General features: G+C 35.5%; 2 protein-coding genes across 12 annotated transcripts in view; one reads left to right on the top strand and one right to left on the bottom strand.

Moving 5' to 3' along the window:
* METTL21A (methyltransferase like 21A) overlaps window positions 1-23994 on the top strand; it is a 68135-nt gene that overhangs the window by 15375 nt on the left and 28766 nt on the right. Inside the window, exon 4 of one of the 7 annotated variants that reach the window (XM_038585568.1) lies at window positions 19527-22080. The exons of 5 other annotated variants lie outside the window; for them this stretch is intronic. In XM_038585568.1, coding sequence (XP_038441496.1) covers window positions 19527-19555 — 29 coding nt within the window. In that variant the 3' untranslated portion in view covers window positions 19556-22080. Of the gene's footprint in view, window positions 1-1390; window positions 1449-19526; window positions 22081-23994 lie in introns of those variants that run through there. One more of the 7 variants, XM_038585567.1, reaches the window with a different exon arrangement.
* The window catches only part of CREB1 (cAMP responsive element binding protein 1), a 62710-nt gene continuing 42614 nt past the window's right edge, over window positions 3899-23994 (bottom strand). For 4 of the 5 annotated variants that reach the window (XM_038585557.1, XM_038585556.1, XM_038585558.1 and 1 more), the window contains 2 exons: window positions 23069-23219; window positions 3899-10631 (listed from right to left, as the gene is read on the bottom strand). In XM_038585557.1, coding sequence (XP_038441485.1) covers window positions 10487-10631; window positions 23069-23219 — 296 coding nt within the window. In that variant the 3' untranslated portion in view covers window positions 3899-10486. The remainder of the gene's footprint in view (window positions 10632-23068; window positions 23220-23994) is intronic. The other variant, XR_005385303.1, reaches the window with a different exon arrangement.

The raw sequence follows: 23994 nt of genomic DNA, 5'->3' as shown, positions 1-23994 counted from the left end.
GTATCTTGCTTTTTTAATTTTAGTTCATGATAGAGCCATCTGAAGCCCTGGTACTATCGTTGGTTAGTTTCTAGTGGAACATTTATTCTTTCATACAAAAGGATCAGAATTCTAATCAAAGTACTTTACCTAAATTAACTGAACACTAAATGAAAAACCCAGGGCAGAATAACAACATTGCCTGGGATGTTTTATCTTCCCAATTTATGCTCCTAGAAGACAAGATCTATACCTCTTTCAAGTGTTAGCGTGGTGCCCTCTTCATAAAGGGCAAGTGTTTTCAAAAGAGTAAATAGGGCAGCTTGGGTGGCTCAGCGGTTTAGCACCACCTTCAGCCCAGGGCGTGATCCTGGAGACCCAGGATCAAGTCCCACATCAGGCTCCCTGCAAGGAGCCTGCTTCTCCCTCTGCCTATGTCTCTGCCTCTCTGTCTCTGTCTCTCATGAATAAATAAATAAAATCTTTAAAAGAAAAAAAGTAAATGTTTACTCATGAAAAATACAGATTAAAAAAAAAGCAACAACATATTCCTTTACCGATTCCTTACTGCCTAATTTCTGTACTTTATTTTCCCTTGCCCAGGGTAGGAATAGATAATCAGGGAGGTAAAAAAATAAAGCATACTTTCAACAAGATTATCATGAACTTCATAAAAGATTCACCTCTAATATCAAATCCATTTACTCTATGCTTTTAGTTTATGGTGGTTAAAAGAAGCATTTATCAATTTTTAAATCAAAACAAAAATAAAATTTTAAAGTAATTTAAAAAATCATTTTAACGTACCAGTTTGGTAAAAGAGGTCCTAGACATAGGGCCTGACATCACAGTTGGTGAGATAGTCATGTGACTTATTTTAGTGTCAGAGACGTGGTCATAATTCCGCTGCTACCCCAGAACCTCTACCTAAACAGAGCATCTTCAAAGTCTTTAACAAGAGTGAGGCAAGACATTGCAGTGAGTACGGAGAGCCTTATTCTGGGAAACAAGAGACTTGGTTTCTCTTAACACTGGCAGGAACTGTATGGAATCAGGGCGGACCTCAGTTCTTTTTTGTCACTTTAAAAACGGAGGATTTGTTAGCTTAGAAGTTTCTTTCCACTCTTAAATCATGTTATGCCTTTCTTTGTACAACCAGCAAAGTGTTAAATTTTAACACAAGAAAAGCTGGCATGCTGAAAAACTGTTCCCTCGCTGAGACTAACTGTTTCTGAGGAAGATCAGAAGGGAAAACCCAGTAACAGAGGTGTGAAAAGGAAGGCCTACCTACCAAAAAGCCTTGTGTTAAGGCTGGTTCTGCTACTTCTAACTCCTAAAAAAAAAGCAAAACAAAACATACAACTATGAAGTTTGACATAAAAAATACTAACTGGCATTTCTTTTTTTAAAGATTTTATTTATTTATTCATGAGAGACAGAGAGAGACACAAGGCAGAGTGAGAAGCAGGCTCCATGCAGGGAGCCCGACGCGGGACTCGATCCCAGGACTCCAGAATCGTGCCCTGGGCCAAAGGCAGGCGCCAAACCGCTGAGCCAACCAGGGATTCCCACCCCCCCCCCTTTTTTTAAAGAGGCATGTTTTTATTATTTAGCAGATTCTTAATGCTTATGAACCAACCTCCACATATGAAGAAAACCATACTTAATAACAATTTCCTCTTCTCAGTGTCTACCCTAAAGATAAACTAGCTTGTATTTATACTAACGTGTGCATATCTGTAACAGACAAAAGTCACAACCAAAATGTCCACAGAAGAGAGTGCTTACTAAATAAACTAGGATAGACAATGGGATACTGCACACCACTTAGCAACACTGACGCAGATGTACATATATTGAAATAGAACTGTCAAGACACATTCAGTGAAAAAGTACCATTTATGTAAAAAGGGGAGAGGAGGAGAGAATAGACATTACATTTGCATGTACATGCACAGATTGTCACTAAAAGGACGCACAAGAAACTGCTTTGTACTGCTTCCCATTTGTAGTTTTTTCCAAATGTACATACTACTTAAGGAAACAAAGTTAAAAAATAATGAGGGCATCATCAAGAAAGTGAAAAAACTTGAGAAATGACTGCAAATCATATTACCGGATAAGGGTCTAGCCAAAAATATGTAAAAAAACCCCAAAACAAAACCCTTAAAACTCAGCAACAACAAAAAACACCATTTAAAAAATGAACAAAGGACTTCGACATTTCTCCAAGATACACAAATAACCAACAGACGCGTGAAATGATACTCAACATCATTAATGAGTTGCAACTCAAAACCACAATGAGATACCTCTTCACACCCATAAGGATGGGCATAATTAAAAACAACAAATGTTGGCCAGGGCATGGCGAAATTGGAACCCTTGTACAGCACTGGTAGGAGTGTAAAGTGGCGCAGGAGCTTGGGAAAAATTTGGCAGTTCCTCAGAAAGTAAACATAGAATTACCATATGGCCCAGCAATTCCACTCCTAGGTATATATCCAACAAAACTGAGAACAGGGACTCAAATACTTGCACATGAATGTTCATAGCCCTATGTACAATAGCCAAAACCCCCAGAAATATCCAATGTCCATCAGTGGAAGATTGGATAAATTGGCATATATAATGGATTATTATTCAGTCATAAAAAGGTACTGGTAAACGCTAGTGTGGAGCAGCCTCTAAAACATGCCAAGTGAAAGAAGCCAGACACAAAAGGTCACATATTATGGCTCTATTTATATGAAATATTCAGAGTAGGTTAACTATAGAAACAGAAAGCAGATTGGTGGCTGCCAGGGACTGGAAGGGAAAATGGAGAGTAACTTTTTAATAGGCACAGACTTTCATTTTGGAGTGATGATGTTCCAAAACTAGATATACAGGTAGTGGTAGGTAGCATATTATGAAGGCACTAAATGCCACTGAATTGTTCATTTAAAACGTCCATTTTATGTGAATTGCACCTCAAAAACAAAAATAGCATTCAAGTGGCTGGAAATACCTTTCCTCTACGGTTGTTAGGCCCTCACTAGAATTCTAAGTCCCAGTTTGGTTGATGTGCACAAGAAAGATGTGGAGAAATTAAAACACATAATGGCAGGATAATGCTGATTAAGGCAATGCTTTTCTGGGTTTTTGCCTTAAGCAATTTAGTGGAATGGTGGTATCATTTATAAGATGGAAAAAACCAGCTGAAGGATGAACAGATTTAGAGGAGAAATTAGAGCTCTGTTCTGGACCACTTTTGCAGCCTGAGTGTAGATGACAGGAGCGTATAGCACAGAGCTAAAATTGTATGATCATTTTAGAGTGGTTTCTTTGGCTTGTCTTAGACGGATCTTCCTGAGGACAGACTTTTTTTTTTTAATCTGAATAATTTTTTTTTGAAGATTATTTATTTATTCAGAGGAGAGAGAGACAGACAGACAGGCAGAGGGAGAAGCAGGCTCCATGCAGGGAGCCCCACGTGGGACTTGATCCTGGGTCTCCAGAATCACACCCCAGGCTGCAGGCGGCACTAAACCGCTGCCCGACAGGGACTTCTTAATGCACAGAAGCGTGTCTTGAAGTATTTGTGAAATAAGCAACTGTCAGCAAAGGTATGGATAAAGATAGGTACTCTAGGCTTTTATTGGAGGTTCAAGCACCTGAACATGGGTTACAAGTAGGGTGGCCATAGGTCCTGCTTTGCTCAGCACAATCCTGGCTTATGCCTGTTGTCCCTATTAATTAGTATCACCCTTTCACTCTCAAAAACATCTGCACAAGAACTTACATATGGTCATGCTTTGTAGAAAAAATAAAATTCACGTAATTCCTTCAATACATTGCCAGGTGTATCAAGCTTAACACATCATGGTGATTTTTTAAAAGGTACTTTGGAATAAATGCAACTGCTTATTTTGAGAAATTGAATAGGAGAGAATCTTTTATTATGTTTTAAGCAAAGAGCAGATTAACCACACCCCCTCCCATTTCCTTCCATTTTATATGATCACAGAACTTTAGAATTACAAGGGGACCTGAGAAGTTATCTATTTTTATTGTTCTTCCAATGCAAACATGGATTTTAAGACACTAGAGACAGCTGGTCGTATGTCTCCCATTGGTTTTCTCAATAGGGTGGTAACATCTCCGAATCTTCAAATAGGCACTGTTCAATCTTACTGAACAAAGAAATCTTGTGCTAAAAATGAGGAATACAGTAAAGTTAAATAACTGAAGATATGTTCTTGTTGCTCAAATTAGTTTTCTGTTGCTGTGCAACAACAAGCTTGTGAAATATTCTAACATGAATTTTGCTCATTTAACAAAAGTAATAAACCTAAGGTCAAGAAAATATAGCTTAACACTACTGGCAAAAAAGAGAGAGGTCCCATCCCCAAAAAAGAGACTTACAGAGTTTTTAAAAGCATGTTTATGTGACTGCACATAAATGTGTGTAAAAAGGGCATTATGACAGTTGATACCACAAAGATTACAGTAAGAAAAAAGCACTTTATGACAATATTTCACAAATTCACAAGGATCACTTTAATATACAAAGCAATTGCTACCATTCTGAACACAAAGCAGCTAATATGTACATAGTGTTAATAAAATGCATTATAACTCAGTACATTTTCTCTCTTTACACAGAGCACAAAAAGATTTAGGTAAAAAAATTAAAACAGGGATGTTTCTAGAATGTAGGGAATTTTATTAGAAATGTATTTCCCTCATTATAGTTATTTATTTAGTATTCAACTCCAATAGCAACATCAGAGTTAAAAAAATTAATACCCTGTTTTGTGCTGACAGTTTTGGGGGGAGGTATTCTTTACCCCAATCCTCAAGGAAAAATTAAAACAAAAACAAAACCAAAAAGCATCGTTCTCTCTAGAAACTTCCCTGATTATTTTGTTTCTAAAAAGTTTCAAGTGATACATCTAGGTTAGAAAGAATTCCTTTTCTGGGTGGGGATGACAACTGACATGTGGACAAATCAGTTGAGGACAATCTACATGAAAAACTGCTAACTAGCACTCTTTTTGCCACCCCTAATAAATCCATACTCACAGAACAATGTTGACAAATTATTTCCCACTTTTAATATAAATAATTTTATTACATACACAAATTGGAGTGGCACCTGGATAAAAATACGTCTATAAAGCATTTACCAATTCAATTTTAAAAACATAGGAAAATAAAACCTCCCAAACACAATGATAGATCATTTCACTTGGCCAACTAACGTTAAGATTATTATCTGCAGGGATTTTCTTCCTTCCCTACCAATTTTTAAACAATCTCAGGTTTACTCTCACATTTCTGAGATGTTTCAGACAGAAGCTTGGAAATGCCATACTTCTATAGGCAAGTATCATATAATGCCTGTAATAAAGTAGGTAAAATCTGAATTTCCTACCCTTTGACCCTTTTCAAAGACATTTCCCACAGACTGTTCATTCTTCTTTTACTTGCTGGTGAGAATAATTAAAAACACATCATGTTATGCCCAGCTAGGACCTGCACCCACAGTACCAGAATGCAGACAGGTCAATATCTTCTCTCTGTGCTAAAACAACTCTGCCTGTTTATAATATCATCTTGCTTCACAGGCTTTGTTCTATTTTTTTTTTCTATTTTTATTTTTTTAAAAAATAAATTTCAAGCTAAAACACCTGAAATATAATCCCTCCATTCAAACGTTATCTGGTCCCTCTTAAAGTTTGTCTGCCCCCTGAGGACACATACAAAGGCTTAAGCTACATTCACTAATCAGTAAGAACTTATCAGAAGCAGGAGTCAGATGGAACTTCAGCACCCTGTTTGATTTATTTGAAATTCTTCCATACTGACTCAGCTTCATGATAATGGTTCAACCCCTCAGGGATTAGTGCCTCTCCTAGCCATCGATTCGAGAAAAGTCAAGGAAACCAGTTCCCAGTACATACAGTGACTGTGCAGTCAACTTAAAAAAGTCAACATATCAACATTAAAAGTATTCAAGATGTATGCAAACCATCCAACAAAAGTTCTAGTTGTGCTTTGTACAATTGAGTGAGCAAACGAATCCCCCAACCCTTCACCTACAGGCTTGCTAAAGCACACCACACTTTCTCCCTTCTCACCTGACAGTCAAATTTAGGCGGCATTTCTTTGATATAAAGAAAGTCAATTTAAAGTGATAAAAACCTTAGTCAAAATGATTACATGTGGCTTTCATCATGACCATAATTACCTTGAAAAGTATTTTACTGCTCTGGACAAATTCATGGATATCTCGGCATCCTACAGACAACATCAATGTTGGAAATGAGAATAGTCTCATTTAAAATTGGAAATATCAATTCACTCAAGATGCTTTTGTCTTTATCCATGATGAAAAAGAGTAACACTAGGTTCAAACCATCTTTTAATTAACTAGGCTAGTCAAATCTATATAATTTCCTGTTATTTTTCTTTTACAGCTATTTGTAAGACTAGCCTTTAGGTACTAATATATTTTAATGAAGAGTTTCCATTTTAAGAAGTCACATGATTTCAAGAGAGGAGAAAGACATCAAAAGTCAGTTGACAATTAACTGATGAGGGAACTTCTCAAGTTGTTAATACCCAACTGGGTCATTTTTTAAAAGTGCAAGTTACACCAAACATTTACAAAGAATACAATGTAAATATAATCCAAATAAATATACAACTTTTGTATTAGGTCAATGGGAAACAATATACCAAAAGTTTTCAGAGCCATAAAGGCAACAAAATAAAGCCTCTTGAAAATAACTGAAACGGTGTGTAACTTATATTGTTCTTAAAACCCACTTTAAATTAAAAATCTTAACTTTATGATATTATCTTTATTTAATCCTGCAAAATGAAGCAGGATTTTGATCTTCAAAATAAAGAGACCAATTTAAGCTAGTAGCTGACTGTAGCTGGTCATAAAATTAAGAACATTTTAAAAATGTAAAGAAGAAATCTAGATTGAAGTCACTTCAAGTAAGTAAAAGCATCCTGGTTTAAACAAACTTGTTTCTTCCTAAGCCTTTGTATGATTCCACACATCACCCCACATGGTCAAAATGAATAGTAGGGATGAGGCCTGAGAGACCGAGAGAAACTTCAGCCAGATGACCTCTAATCACACAGCCTGCCTGACTGGTGTGTGCTTTCAGACACTAGCGCTGCTGCTGACCTACCATCCAAACACATTTTCTGACAAAATCCCTGCTCAAATGAAAACACCAAAATTCCTCCCCCAGGATGAGTTTTGAGAAATCAGTGGTACCTTTTAGAAGCTATCTTCAAAATGTTCTTACCACTGTTATAGCTGCCAGAGACAAAGCAAAAAACCGAATACTTTGGGGGCGGGGGAGTTTTCAAGTGACTAGTAACACATATAAAAGTATCAAGCCAAAGAAAACGAACAATAAAAAAAAAAAAATACTTGGAAGAAAATTAGAAGACAAAAATCAATCATGAGTGCTGGAGTAATGCAGTCCAAGAAACTACCAAAAGGGATGCAATAGAACACGCAAAAATGTAAAATTTCATCTGACTTCAATATACTATAATACTCAGCATTCCTGACTTAAGAGCTCTCAGAGCTTCAGATTATATACTGTATGTATTTATATATATGTACACATATATTATACAAATGCCATTCCCCCCCCAGATAATATCTAAATGAACAGAGCACCTATGACAATATGATGGTTGCCAATATGGTACTTGAGTTTGAAAAGAATGAAATTAAAATTATATCTGATATCATTTTTTTAATAATGTGAACACATTGGATCTAGCCCTTTCTAAACCACTTTTCAGTTAAACACTATCAAAGCTTGAAAACTCATAAGAGTAATATATCAAAAATAAACCCCTCCCACTTCATTTTCATTAGAGTTAATCTGTCCTATAGATAAAAGTGCCACATGGCCCTATATTTGCAAAGTAAGCGATACCAAACTTGCTATTTTCTAGGCAAATCAGTAGCATATGTACAGATTCCTATGATGACGTTTTCATTCCCTTTTGGCCAATATGAAGAGAAAAAACATTTATTACTGGTAACGTGGCCATATATGTTCTTGGCTACAAGATTTTTTTTTTTATTATGTCATTTTCTTAATAAAGATTCTCAAAGTTGCATGCTTAAAAACAAACACCTTTTTTTTCCAATTCTTGTAAAAAAAAAAAAAGTCTGCACAAAAGATGCTTAATTTCTATCTGTATAAACTGAAATCTTCAAGTCTCTTTAAGGGTCTAAAACAGATTTAGCAACAGAATACATTTCTTACCTCACCATGAAGTAACTGACTTCAAACCAGTGCAATCATCCTCAAGGTACAAAGGACCTGGTGTTTATAAAAACTTATAAATTCAACCAGCTCATACGGATGTGATTGCCTTGATTTATGAGGGACTAAGAGGACCACCAACTTTTCTAATTAAACTGAATGCCTCAACTTTTGGAAAATGGGTTTACTTTAGAGAATACAACTTGCTAATTACTAGGCAATTTTCATTTATAGAGTTTATGACATTTAAAACATTCTGACCGATTTAGAATTCTAGTTTGTGAATAGATTTGTGATTTTGCTTAGTTTCTGTTGAAGTTTTGGAAAAGGACATTCTATGCTGGTATACAAATAATTTTTACGCTACAAGTTTCCCCATTAGCTCAGCAGGATAAACATCAAAGTTTACAGTCGTTTGAAAGCCTTCTTGAGAATCTGGTGAACTGTCCAAATATAAGACTACATCACTCAATTCTTAGAATGATGCTCCTTCATAAACTCTGTTCATCCTTGAAAAAAGACAATGGTTTGTTACAAACAAAAATATACCATTTACAAATATTAATTAATTACTTTTCAAACTGGACCCAATAATTAACACCTATATCTGCATATTTTGTTAACACATTAACAAACTTAACATTTAAAAACAACCCATGACTAAATATAAAATATTTTCTACACTCTTTTAAAGGAATAACCTTCTCGAGAAATTATATCTAAAGTTATGTCAGTCTCCAATTTTTAAAATCCACCTTAGTCCTATTTTTCTTTTAAAGGGTAACTTTTAGATTTATCAAGCTTAGTGAATAAAATGAGTAATTAATAATTAGAAGTATTACTGGAAACCATGTATGATACATATAAATACAGGTTATAGTCAGGGGTTCAAACAGGTACCTCCTTTGTAGGACAACAAAGGCTATACAGCATATAGGAAAAGCTAAAGCACAACTGTCCTTTTTAGGAGAAACCAAAATAAATGTTTTGCAAGAATGACAATCCAAATATTGTAGTACAGCAGTCATTCAAATATATCTGAAGAAAATAACTTTCCTTGTACATCTAATACTGTACTTTTTATGACTATATCCTTACAACTTTCATTTAAAAATTCACTAGAGATACTCTGTAAAAGTATGTTAATATGGAAAAGATTTCAAATCAGTATTTTTCTACAACACATAACATTTTATAAACAAATATATGACTTTATTTAACATCTTGAAGGCTTTCCTGTTGGTGGTATAATGTAAGTGCAAATGGGAACAGTTTACTTAGAAATACCTTTTTAAGTAAATGAGTGAAATAAATATTTTTGAAGGCGAGGACAAAAACATTTATTTAAAAACCTTGTTATATTCGAGGGGCTGGTTTACTAATGAGCATCTTTTTACTAAGAATTTAGTACTAACTAAAACAAGTTTTGTACTTTTACTTACTTCAATTTAATTTAAAATTCAAATACCATGCTTTTCATTCAGTTGGTTACTTCTTTTAATGTATTCAAAAATGTTGAACACATACAGAACTGAATTAAGAAGCAACAACTGCCCTATGGAAGAGCTATAGTTAATACAGAATGTTTTTAAGAACCAAGGACAAGTTTTCAGTATTGAAGAAGAGAATGTACATAGAAAGCACTCCGAATTCATTCTTAATTTCTTCAACACCATACTAAAATTCTTTTAGAGGGTATATCTCTTAACAATTTTACATAATTCACAATGAAAATGTGAAAACATGTCAATTTGGCAATCAACACTTCTTCATTGCACCTTACTTACTTTATGCATGCGGCCCACACATTACTTCAGCTCAAGAGGCTGGGGTAATTCTGTCCCTAAGGCAATCAAGGAGCTCAGCACAAACCTTGAAATCATTTTTAAAAAGATTTTCTTTTCCTCATTTCCCCCATCAATTTACAAGTAAACAAATTATTACTTCTTGAAGAGGGAGGGGGATGAAAAGCAGAAGTCTCTTCATGATTCCTGGTGCTGAAAATTTCTTGAGGGGAGAAGTGGAGGCAGGTGTTGGAACATTCACAGTTTAATGCAAAAGCACAAATGAATGAAATTCTGTAGTTGCTTTCAGGCAGTTTTGCGCATAGAAAAAAAGAAATGTTTAGAAAATAAAATGTTTATTTTATCTTTCTGGTTGTGGCCAAGCCAGTCCTTTTCCACCGTAACAGGTGAAATTTAAATCCCAAATTAATCTGATTTGTGGCAGTAAAGGTCCTTAAGTGCTTTTAGCTCCTCAATGAGTGTCTTATTTTGGTTTTCAAGCACTGCCACTCTGTTTTCTAAACATTTCACATATTCTTTCTTCTTTCTACGACACTCTCGTGCTGCTTCCCTATAAGTAAAAAAGGACAGGAAAAATTATGCAACATTTATTTCTATATCATTTATTTGGGGCTAGAGTACTTTTAAATATTTAGTTAAAAAACCCAAATATTTTAATATGTTATAGATTAGGCATTTGAAAAAACTATACACGATGACTTACAGATGATCTGTTATAAAATTTTAATTTAATATATCATAAGTTTGATTAAAAAACAACCCAAATGTGGAAACCCCACAAATAACCCAAAGGGCTGAATGATCACTTAAAATTTAGAATTATATCACTGTTTATCGATATATTCTGTATCACACCTATAAAACTTGAAATTCTGTCGATATTGATAACTAAGATATTAAGGCTAAGTGTCAGTGTAAAAAACACCCTAAATAGAAATACCTCATAAATTCATCATTTCAGGCATTTAAAAAAACCTAACGAGTCTTTTCCTCAAATGATGTTAAGAAAACTATATATCTACATGCAGAAGAATGAAGTTGGACCCCTAGGACCCCTATCTTATACCATATACAAAAACTAAATGAAAATGGATTGAAGACCTAAAACTGTTCAGACTTCTAGAAGAAAACAGGGGAAAAGCCTCAAGATGCTGGATTGGCAGTGGTTTCTTGCTATGCCACCAAAAGCAGACAACAAAAGCAAAAATAAACAGGGCCATACCAAACTTAAAACTTCTATGCATGAAAAGGGACATAATCAATAGGGTGAAAAGGCAACCTAAGAAATGGGAGAAAATATTTGCAAGTCCTATATCTAATAGGGAGTTAATATCCAGGACATATAAAGAACTTTTACAACTTAACAAAGTAACTTGATTAAAGAATGGGCAAAGGACTTGAATAGACATTTCCCCAAAGAAGATACGTAAAATGACCAACAAGCATGTAAAAAGATGCTCAACACCAATCTAATTATTAGCGAAATGCAAATCAAAACCACGATGAGATACCACCCCACACCCTTTAGGATGGCTACTATATTTACAAAAACAAAACAAAACAAAAAACCATAAAGCCCAAACAGAAAACTCCGTGCACTACCCTCATGACATAAAATGGCCCAGCCACAATACTAAACACTAGAGTAATTCCTTAAAAAATAAAAAATAGAATTACTCGATGATCGAGCAATCCTCCTTTTGGGTATATATCCAAAGAACACAAAACAGGATACTGAAGAGAGATGTGCATGTCTATGTTCATAACAGCATTATTCACAACAGCAACCCAAGTATTCATCAATACAGGGATACATTTTAAAAATGTGGTCTATACATACATGGAATATTATCCAGCCTTAAAAAAGAAGGAAATCCCATCACTACAACATGGATGAATCTTGATGACATAATGCTAAGCAAAAACTAGTCACAGAAAGACAACTATATGATTCCACTTTATGAAGTATCTAAAGTAGTCAAACTCGTAAAAACAGAAAGTAGAATGGTGATTGTCTAGGATTTGCAGAAGGAGAAAATGAAGGAATTTGTTTTTAATAGAGTTCCAGTTTTGCAAGGTAAAAAAGTTCTGGAGATCTTTTGCACAACAATATGAATATACTTAACACTACTGGACTATATACTTAAAAAATGGTTAAGATAGTAAATTTTCTTACCACAATTAAAAACTAACTTAAAAGCAGAGTAAGAATAAAAAACATTCTTTACTAAGCTACAAAGTTTAAACTAGTAAACTCTTTTTTAGCTCCATGTGAAAAAGGACCATATATTCTTAGTCACTAGCTGAGAGACTGGCACAAGGTAGGTCCTTATTCCTGAGTTGAAAGTAAAAAGGTTCCAAGTCTTTAAAAGATGGAAAAAAGCACCAATTTACAATCATTCATCTACAATGGTGGCAGTACAGTACAGTACTTAGGAGCAAGAACTTCATTCAGTGTCAGGTTCTTAGGTTAAATGGTTACCTCTTACCAATTATATGACCATAGGCAAATTACTTAACCTTACTTTCCTGGCTCTAAAACGGAGATAATATTACCTACCTCAAAAGTTTTATGAGGATTAAAGGAATTAATATATAAAAATTGCGTGAAATACTGGCTGGCACTGTGTAAATGCTATGTATGTGTTTGTTATAATCATTTCTAGATAACTTGAATGCCTCCATTGATGTCTTATCCCCATATAGCCTATTGATTTAGAAAAAAGGAGCAAGCTGACTTTTGGAATAAAAAAAGTTGCACCTGATGTTGTATTATCCATGACAGATAGGGACAATATATGATCCACTGCATCACTATACTATTGGTGAAAATTAGTTTGGAAGAAGTTAAAAATGGCCCAACATTCTAAAGCACAGTCAAGACAACAAACCAAGAAGTGCCATGAGGCCAAGAGTGATCTAAAGGATCACAGTGAGAATGATTCTGAGGTCAATCTGGATATTCTGTATGTGGTGAAGTCTAACAATATATAGAGCATGTAGGATATATGTACACACTAACAAATCTACTTTTACCCAGGGCTGAGTCATCTTGTTTTCCTTGCTTTCCCCTCCAGCATTTGAGAATTTACAGTCCACAAGTGCTCATACAAATGCTGTATCTACATGCTAGTTTCCAAAAGTTAAAACTAGTACGATCCCATAGGTTAGTATCTCCTAATTTTGCTCTAGCAAAATCAGTATACTACAGTATTGTTAAAGATTAGGTTTCTCAAAAGGTGGGGGGAAAAAAGGGCACACTAGGCTAAGAAAATTAATTTGTTTCTTCAACGTAGACCTTGGATCCTTTCAATATACTAAATATGAATTACGACTCTCTCCAAAGAATAATTCTAACTAGCAAGTCCCAAGCTGAATGTGACTATAGAATACTTTTTGGGGGAAACACCAAATAAATTTCAAATAACACACTGTCTTGCAAAATGATGCTCAAGTTCGGCACAGTTTAAATAAATTTGGATATAAACTTATGACAATATATAATAGCAAGAATTTTAAACTGAGGATCAGTCTTGGGTTCAGATCCTGGCTTTGCAACTAACCAGTTGTATAGCTTCTAACAGGTCCCATGCAAGAACTATTTCTTCATCTGTTTTTTAAATAAAGGTCTAATCAAGATGTCTCCACCTAGAACTGATCGGTTTGTAAAAGGAGTATGCAAAATCAGGGGATAAACCTGCCATATCATTCTAAAGCACTAATTTTGATTAATGGGTAAGAGGGGTGGCAGGCATTTTCATATTAAAAAAAGCATTATTATATTTTGGAGTGGAATACAGAATACAAATGAACTTTAATTAAAAAATTTAAAGAAATCCTTAGCCTGGAAAATGATACTTAAAGCTTCTAAAAAATTTCTAGCTAAATATTAAAACAACAACAACAACAACAAAACACGAGGCAAATGAAAGGACTCTCCCAGTGGATTGGTCTGACAACATGGTGTGAAGATTAAATTGACCACTGATGTTTCTTCAGTACAGAAATAGGATTTTATGATTTTAAGCATTCATGCAAACAGATGGCTTATAAATTCTGAAATTGATGTGATAGGCATATTTTTAGAAAAAAGTTCTTTCACATAATGTGTCTCAACATCCTCCTCCATTCACTGAACTAATTCTTTGCTTCTATATGATACTTTTTTCTTTGGGACGAATGGGTGGCTCAGCGGTTAAGCATCTGCCTTTGGCTCAGGTCATGATCCTGGAGTCCTGGGATTGAGTCCCACATCGGGCTCCCTACATGGAGCCTGCTTCTCCCTTTCCTTGTGTCTCTGTCTCTCTCTGTGTCTCTCATGAATAAATAAATAAAATCTATAAAAACAAAACAAAACAACCAAATTTTTTGTTTCATTGATTTTCCTCTATTGGTTTTCCTTTTCAATTTTATTGGTTTTAATTTGCTCTTCCTTTTCTAGTTTAAGATGGAAGTTAGGTTGGCAAACATTTTTGGTAAATATTTTTGGCTTTTCAGACCAAATGGGTTCTGTCACAATTACTGCTGTTGTAGCATGAAACTAGCCATGGGTAACACACATAATTGAATGAACATGGCTGTATCTCAATAAAACTTTATTTACAAAAATAGGCACTGAGGTACAGTTTGTTAAGCCCTGACACAAATGATTGATTTAAGACTTTCTTTTCTAACCTAAGTATTTAATAGTATATATTTTCCTCTAAGCACCAAATGAACTTCATCCCACAAATTTTTTTTTGTATTTTAATTTGCACTTAGTTCAAGATGTTTGAGACTTCCTTTTTGACCTACAGACTTAGAAATGTTTGATACCTATTTAATTTCCACACAACTGGGGATTTCCCAGGATGCTTTATGGGCCAAGGACATATTTTGTATTATTTCTATCCTCTTAAATTAACAAGCCAAACAGGTATAGTTGGTTGATTATGTCACTCAGGTTGCCTATAGCTTTATTTTCTGTTATCACTGAGAAAAGAATGCTGAAATTTCAACTATTCAATTCTCTCTTTAAAGTTAAAGCTCTAATCCTTTCATCATTATATTATGTCCTTTTTTTTTTTTATCCCTGACAATGTTCCAGCTTCCTTTTGATTGGTATTTGCATGGTCTATTCTTTTCTACTCCCCTTTCCTTCTAACTTACCTATGCTTTACATTAGAAGTGAGATTCTTATAAGTAGCATATAATTAGGTCTTGGTTTTTTATTCTGTTTTGTCTTTTATGTGAGTTAGACTAAGGTTAGCAAACTATGACCCATGAGTCAAATCCACATAGCCTGTTTTTAATAATTTTTAAACTTCTAGCCAGACTAACCAAAAAAATGAGAGAAAAGACAAAAATTTTCAATATCAAGAATGAAATCCCCATTCAAAAGTCCTTTACACCCCCCCAAAAAACCCACAGCCCCAGAAGTGTTTAGGTATAAATCTAACAAAATATGTGCAGGATCTATATGCTAAAAAATGGAAAATGCGTTGTATTCATAGAATGGAAGGCTCAGTATTGTTAAGATATTAATTCTCCAAAGGTTGACTTATAAACTCAACATAATCCTAATCACAATCCCAGAAAACTTTCTTATAGACATCAACAAGCCAATTCTAAAATTGATATGAAAATGCAAAGGAACCAGAACAGCCAAAACAATTCTATAAAAGAGCAAAGTCAGAGGACTCACACTGACAAATTCAAAACTTATTATGAAGCTATAGTAATTAAAACAACGGGACGCCTGAGTGGCTCAGCAGGTGAGCTCTTGCCTTCAGCTCCAGTTGTTATCCCAGTCCTGCGACTGAGTCCCACATTGGGTTCCCTGCATGGAGCCTGATTCTCCCTCTACCTGTGTCTCTGCCTCTCTCTCTGTGTCTCTCATGAATAAATAAATAAAATCTTAAAAAAAAAAAAAAAAAAAAAAGACATCAAGGTGTTGGCTAAAGGAGAAACACAAAGACCAATGAAACAAGCTAGCCAGAAACAGACCCACACAAATATGGTCAAATGGTTTTTGCCAAAAGTGCAATGGCAATTCAATAAAGGATAATCTTTTTAACAAATGTGCTGGAACAAATGAATGTCCATACACAAAAAATGAACCATGACACACCTCACACTTTATATGAAAGTTAATTCAAAAGGGGTCATAAACCTAAATGCAGAACATAAGATCAACTGGAACTCATACATTGCTGGTAGGAATGCCAAATAATACAGCCACTTTGGGAAACAATTTGGCAGTTTCTTACAAAGTTAAATAAATTGTAATGTAAATCACTTACCATTTTATCTGGCCAGCTCACTCCTAGATACTTACTCAAGTGAACTGAAAGTTCATATTAACACCTGTGAATGTTTATAGTAATTTCATTCATAGTCCTCTAAAACTGGAACTGTGATGAACATCAAGGTAAACGGACACACCAACCACAGGATATGTGTACAATGGAATATCAGGGATAAAAACAACTACTGATCCACGTAACACTATCAATAAATCTTGAATGCATTTTGCTCAGGGAAAGAAGCCAGATCCTAAAGGCTACATATATTGTAGGATTCCAGTTATATGAGATTCTGGAAAAGGGGGCAACGGTAGACTACCCACGGGGTATCATAGGGATTCATTCTAGGGTGGTGTAACTTCTATAAGGCACTGTGCAGGTAGAAGCATGGCACCATACATCTGTTAAAACCAACAGAACTAAACAGCATAAAAAGTAAACTGCATGCAATCCCAGAACTGAATGAAGGGGGTGACGAATCTAACCATACTACAATCTGATATAACCTTACTGAATAGAGTGGGGAAAAAAAGGAACAGACCTAACTAAACAGCTTTGAAAACAGTGCTTTCACTGGTACTTCAAAGGTTAAAAACAAAAATAACTATACAAAAATTCTGTATTTGGTAAATTTGTTTCTCATAGGTATACGAGTTATCAATTCTCTATTTTAAAAGTATACCAAAATTAAACAAATATGTAAAAAAAAAAAAAAACTATATTGGGGACACTTGGGTGGCTCAGTGGTTGAGCGTCTGCCTTTGGCTCAAGTCGTGATCCCAGGGTCCCGGAATTGGATCACGCATCAGGTTCCCAGCAAAAGCCTGTTTCTCCCTCTGCCTAGGTCTCTGCCTCTCTGTCTCTCATGAATAAATACAGAAAATCTTTAAAAACTTAAAAAAATAAACAAACTATACTTAATGGTAAGCCAAGTTTCTGGTCAGAGAGGCTACTATGAATTCATATTTATTTTAGCAGTATACAGATACAGTAATTTAGATGTGTGCATACATAGGTTAGTTAGTACACCATGTTTTGAGAGGGCCCAGAAGTGTGAAACCTGGTAGCAAAGAGCAAACCTGATGCCCAGTTCTTGATTTCTCAATATCATTTTCTAGTAAAAGGAACTAGGATTTAAGAAGAAATGGTTGAGTCCAAGACTAAGGCAGGGAACACACAAATGAGAAACTGAACCTGGACAATCTTGTAGTGTCAGAAAGTTAAGGATGTGCTTAAAAAAGGGGGACATGTCAAAAGGATAAAAGGAAACCAACTTGTAAGAGCTCCCAATGGCCAAAGCTGGAATAATCTGAAGAACATAGTAAAATAAACAATATTAAATATTTACCCATATATATATTATTACAATATGACAAGACAGACATACTATTCTGTGGTATTCTTCCCCAAAACCTATTACTTCAGCCTAACTATAAGAAAGCATTACATAAGCCCAAATTGAGAGATATTCTAAAAGAAACCTGAACACTACTCTTCAAAAGTGACAAAGCTATGAAAGTTTAAAAAAAAAAAAAGAGAGAGAGAGAGAGAGAAAGTGTCACAGATTGTAGACAAGGAGACATTGTGACTAAATGCAATGTGGTATCCTGGACTGGATTCTGAAAGAGAAAAGGAATATAAGTAGAATAACTGAGGAAATCCGGATAAAATGTATAGTCTAATAGTATCGTTATCATAGTATACAACACTATGTTAATTATCATACACAGTATGTGACAGTATGTTAATTTCTTAGTTTTGATAAATGTAGCCTGGTTATGTAATATGCTAAATCACAGGAAGCTGGATAAAGAGGATGTGGAACTCTGTACTACTTTTACAACTCTTCTGTGGGGATCCCTGGGTGGCTCAGAGGTTTAGCGCCTGCCTTTGGCCCAGGGCGCGATCCTGGAGTCCCGGGATCGAGTCCCACGTCGGGCTCCCGGCATGGGGCCTGCTTCTCCCTCCTCCTGTGTCTCTGCCTCTCTCTCTCTCTATGTCTATCATAAATAAATAAATAAATCTTAAAAAAAACAAAACAAAACAAAAAAAACAACTCTTCTGTAACATAAAATTACTTAAAATAAAAAATTAAGAACTAAGGGTAGTTGGAAGGAAGGTGGGTGGGTGGAGTAATTGGAGAGGATAGGCATTAAGGAGGGCATGTGGCATTAAGGAGGGCATGTGATGAGCACTGGGGGTTATATGCAATTGATGAATCACTAAACTCTATACCTCTGAAACCAATACTACATTATAAGTTAATTAATTGAATTCATGTAAAAAAATAAATGTAGAAACAAAAAAATAAACCACTATACATTAAAATGTATGCTTTATTTTTACACATCTATATTAGGGAAAAAAAATATACTCCAGAATTTAACATTTTGGGTGGCACAATTAGTGGTGATTTAATTTTTAGCTTATGTTTTCTAATGTGCTTATATATTATACATAGTCTTTGGTAACCTTTTTCCAACCATGAGTATAGATTCTTTTTTTTTTATGAGTATATATTCCTATCTCAAAAAAAAAATACCATCTATCTTCATTCTTAATTGTTGTTTATATGCAGTTGAATGGATACAATGTATACAACTGAATATACACATTATTTTTAAAAAAGATTTTATTATTTATTCATGAGAGACGAGAGAGAGAGAGAGAGAGAGAGAGAGGGAGGGAGGCAGAGACACAGGCAGAGGGAGAAGCAGGCTCCATGCAGAAGCCCGATATGGGACTCGATTCCAGGAATCCAGGATCACGCACTGGGCTGAATCGAAGGCAGGAGCCAAACCTCTGAGCCACCCAGAGATCCCTTGAATATACCTTAATTTCATAGCAGACCCTTTTTGTTTGGAATTAAAAATTTTTTTTTACTTCATTTCTAATTAATTGAAAATAAATCTGCTTATTTATATCTCTTTAACTCATTAGTGTTCTGACTTTAGTTAAATGATTTTAGTTTATTTTGCTACTTTATCTTTTTCTTGGCTGTTAAACAGAGGCTTTATTATATTTTCATGCAAATGCACCTAACCTTTATGTTTATTACTTTTGCCTTTAGGAAATCTATTAAAATCCTCCTGTATTCTAAAATTTTAAGACAAGGATAGCGGATTACTTTCATTAATTTTTTATTCCTCCTTTTCCCTCAGGGGAAGAGCACACATTCCCACTCCACTGACACTGGGGCTTGATCTTGCCTGTACTTTGGCCACTGGTATAGAAGTGGATGGACACAATGTTTACCACCATCAATCAGAGAGGACTTAAAAAGCACTGCCTTTTTCCCTTTGCTACAATGACATGCTTCAAAAAAGGTGCTGCTTCTTTAGCTTGGAGCATGTGGAAGAGAGGCACAACAGCTATCTTGCAGCTGTTAAATGTAATGTGAAGAAGAAATTTTGTTGTTCTAAGACACTGAGATTTTGGAGTTTTTGTTGATACTGCAGCAACAAGAATTAATAACCATCTACACTTTCTTCTAGACTGCTTATCACTTTTCATTTCTGAGTAAATGGTAATTTGGACAGTGTAGAATTGGGGGTAACTCTTTTCATCAAAGTTCAATTTAAGATAGGCTGTGTTTGAGGTACATATAAGGGACATTCATCCTAGGGAGTATGTTTAGGAAGACAGCACTCCCCCAACTTTTCCACTGAAGTACCCCTAATAGCAGAGAAAAGTAAAATGGGGATTCTGGAGACACAGCCCAAAGCAATCACGGCTGGTGTGAATTTCTTTTAAATATCTTACCTTAAATATATTTATTTCTAATTTTTGAGCAAGACAAACATTCAAGGAAAGCATTCCATGTTTACCTCTTGGGGTTACATTATCTCCAGCACATTCTCATGTGCTCTGGTTTAAGAAGCACAGCAGGAGAGAGCTGCATACTAGAACCTCAGAATTAGCATGTCCACAAGGCTCTCTGGCACCAAACACAGGCTCAAATCCCAGGTCTACCACTTAAAAAATTAAAAAAAAAATTTATTTTTAAGCAATCTCCACAATGTGGGACTCGAACTCAACCCCAAGATCAAGAATCACATGCTCTACTGATTGCCCCTTAATAAATAGTATCTCAGGGAAAATGGTCAAAGCCAGAATACAGAACCAGAAGATCTTAGCATATATACTCAATGCCTGAAATACACGGCTATGAATGAATGCTCCAAGGGAACACTACAAATGTAGTCAGAAAATTAGATGAATAAATCAAAGAAGAGTTCAGGAGAATGAGTAAAGTGTCAAATATTCCACAGAAGTAAAATGAAATTAAAAGAGTGTACCAGATTGCCAAGTGGGAGGGAATCTGTATCTTTTAAAGACATAAGAATGCTATTGTTGATCACAGAAACCAGATTTTAATGAATGGAAGTTGGAAAAGTAGAAGCAACAGTGATGTGGGAATAATGGGAACTATAGCAGAGTCAGTGAGAAGTTTCCTTATAATGAAACTAAATCCAAACAAAAGTATTTTATTAGAGAATCTATGATAAATCAGGTAGCTCCCCTGAAGATCTCAGGCCAGGAAAGGCTGTTAGGAACTGTAGCTATGTGCACTCTGTCCCTAACTTGGTGTGTATGTGCAAGGTGAGGAGGGGGGCAGGGAGAGAGGAGGAGTACGTAAACTAAAGAAAAAAGGAAATTTGGTCTGCTAGTCAAATGAATAAATGTCCATAAATGGGCAGCTCTCTGATCCATACAACAGAGCAGACAAGAGGCTATAGTGCTGCCTCCTCACCCACCCATTAATGACACCACCTCTTAGTCTTTTCTGTATTAGGGGAAACATTTCTGGGGCGCCTGGGTAGCTTGGTTGGTTGAGCGACCATCTTGGTTTTGGCTCAGGTCTGAGCCCCAAATTGGGCTCCATACTCAGCTGGGAGTCTGCTTAAAGATTCTCTCCCTCTGCTTCTCCCCCCACACTCACTCGTACTCTCTCTGAAATGGATAGATAAATCTTTAAAAAAAAAAGGAGGGGGGGGTAGGGGGATGTTTCTGTCCCACAGAGCCCACTACATAGACCCAACATAAAGTCCTTCTGCTGTTTTTATAATCAAGAAGGTTTTTTTCTGTCTGATTGCTCTGCTGTGTCTTGCTTAGAACCGATTTCTTCAGTAAGTGTTATTGTCTTAAGTTCTAAAACCTAGCCTTCACTTAAGACTTCTTTAATAAGGGATGCCTGGGTGGCTCAGTGGTTGAGCGCTTGCCTTTGGCCTGGGGCATGATCCTGGGGTCCCAGGAACAAGTCCTGTGTTGGGCTCCCTGCATGGAGCCTGCTTCTCCCTCTGCCTGTGTCTCTGCCTCTCTCTCTCTCTCTCTCTCTGTCTCTCTCTGTGTCTCAGTAATAGAAAAAAAAAATCTTAAAAAAAAAAAAAATAAAATAAAGTCATAGCAAAAAAGGTAGATCCAGGCCTTGAATCCAGACTGTCTAAATTCTATCCCCATATTTCTTTATCATAGTGTTTGAAAATTCTTGGGATGAATAGCAGAGGAGTATTTCCAACAATTTCAAATTTTATTTTCATTTTCTATGATTTGTCTTTAGTCATTTCTATATGAAATCCTAAGCTAAATATTTTAAGTCCTAAACTAAATCAAACATTTTACTATATTTTGGGGGGAGGAAGGGCAGAGGCAAAGTAAGAGAGAGAGAAAATCTTAAGCAAGCTCCACACCCAGTGAGGAGCCCGACATGGGGCTTGATCTCAAAACCCTTAGATCAAAAAAAAAAAAGAAAAAAAAGGGATCCCTGGGTGGCGCAGCGGTTTGGTGCCTGCCTTTGGCCCAGGGCGCGATCCTGGAGACCCGGGATCGAATCCCACCTCGGGCTCCCAGTGCATGGAGCCTGCTTCTCCCTCTGCCTGTGTCTCTGCCTCTCTCTCTCTCTCTCTCTCTCTCTGTGTGTGACTATCGTAGATTAAAAAAAAAAAAAAAAGAAAAAGATTAAAAAAAAAAAACAAAAAACCCCACAAAACTCTTAGATCATGACCTGAGCCAAGATCAACAGTCAGATACATAATCAGCTCAGCCACCCAGGTTACTTACTGTTTTTTTGGATGACAAAACCATTTACAGCTATGAATTTACTTTATTGAGAGTCACTCTGCCCACATTTTATAGATTTTGATGAGGGGCATTTTCATTGTTGAAGACTATTTTAAGATTTTGCCTAAGAATAAGCTATCTTACATTTAATATATTTTTGAAAAATCTTTAGTTAGGTGTTAAATTGTTAATTTTGAGTAAATATGGAATTCATTAAAACATGGACTGGCCATCATACATTTACTTTATTATAAATAAATTTAATATAAATGAAACATTTAATTTTACACTACATACTTGAAACTCTTGATCTTCTTGAACAATACTACTCATGTAAAGAAACAGTATTTAAATAACTTAGCTTGTTGGTTAGAGCACAGTGAAAATACAGCAAGAGTTGTGAATTAAATCTTTCAGAGAAATTATACAAAAGAAAACTATGATTAAAGACTGACCCATAATCCTAATAGCCATTTTGTAAGTGTCACTTACTAAATAAAGACGTTTCAGCAAGATTCATTAATTCTACCTGAAGAGAATTCAATGCACAGATCCTATTACCAGCAGATATAAGAGACACATGTCCGGCAGAATCTGAAGATGACCTGACCTACCACGATCTCAGGAAATGTAATGTACGTACCGGTTTTTCATTAGGCGAACCTCTCTCTTTCGTGCTGCTTCTTCAGCAGGCTGTGTAGGAAGTGCTGGGGAGGATGCCATAACAACTCCAGGGGCAATGGTGCTAGTGGGTGCTGTGCGAATCTGGTACGTCTGTACATCTCCGGAGGCAGCTGAAAAGAACAACAGTGAACATGGCATGGTGTAAGACACTGAAGCACTAGGACTTAGGAAAAACACAGGTGTCAATCATCAATCTAAACATACATTTTGGATTGAAAGGGGAAAAAAGGAATATGATTCTAACTAAAACACTGAAAGAATCAGCACTCTTTGGGTCATTAGTGAAATAATTTCCAGTTTAATATATTTATTAGTATAGACACTTAGGTGAAAGAGGCCTTAACCTAGGTCTGCTGGGTTTTGTATTTATCTTTCATTTCAATGAAGTTCTATTCTGTTGTTAACATGCTTACCAACCTTAAGTCTAAAAGGTTAAGTAGGGCACAGCCTGGATGATCTTCCTAGAGAGAGTATACTCCTCAATGTCTTCCTTTGATATTGGTAAATTCTTATTAAAAAATTTCAAGTAGACTCTTGCCACGACATAAAAACGACCATGATTTTTCATAATAGCAAAATGGGAGAGAAAATAAAGCATTATGGTCAACTATTATAAATTTCTAATTGAAACAAAACTGAAAGTATGAAAAAGTGTTATCACTTGATGCCAATTATATTACTTGTTTTAATGTAAATGCTAATGGCTAAATAAACTGAAGTTTATTTTTCTAACTAAATGCTGTAAAGAAACAAAATCATTATTTGTCAGATTGCTTCTAAAAAGAATTTAGTAATATGCCCTCCTAAGAATAAAGAACCTAACATTATCTGAGAGAATTTGAAGGTCTTTATTCTTTATAAAATTATCCACATTTGTTATTAATA

This window comes from Canis lupus, chromosome 37, assembly GCF_011100685.1.
Source record: "Canis lupus familiaris isolate Mischka breed German Shepherd chromosome 37, alternate assembly UU_Cfam_GSD_1.0, whole genome shotgun sequence".
NCBI classification, from domain to species: Eukaryota; Metazoa; Chordata; class Mammalia; order Carnivora; family Canidae; genus Canis; species Canis lupus.
Note: the sequence above shows the minus strand (reverse complement) of the source record. Positions and strands in the feature narration are given on the sequence as shown.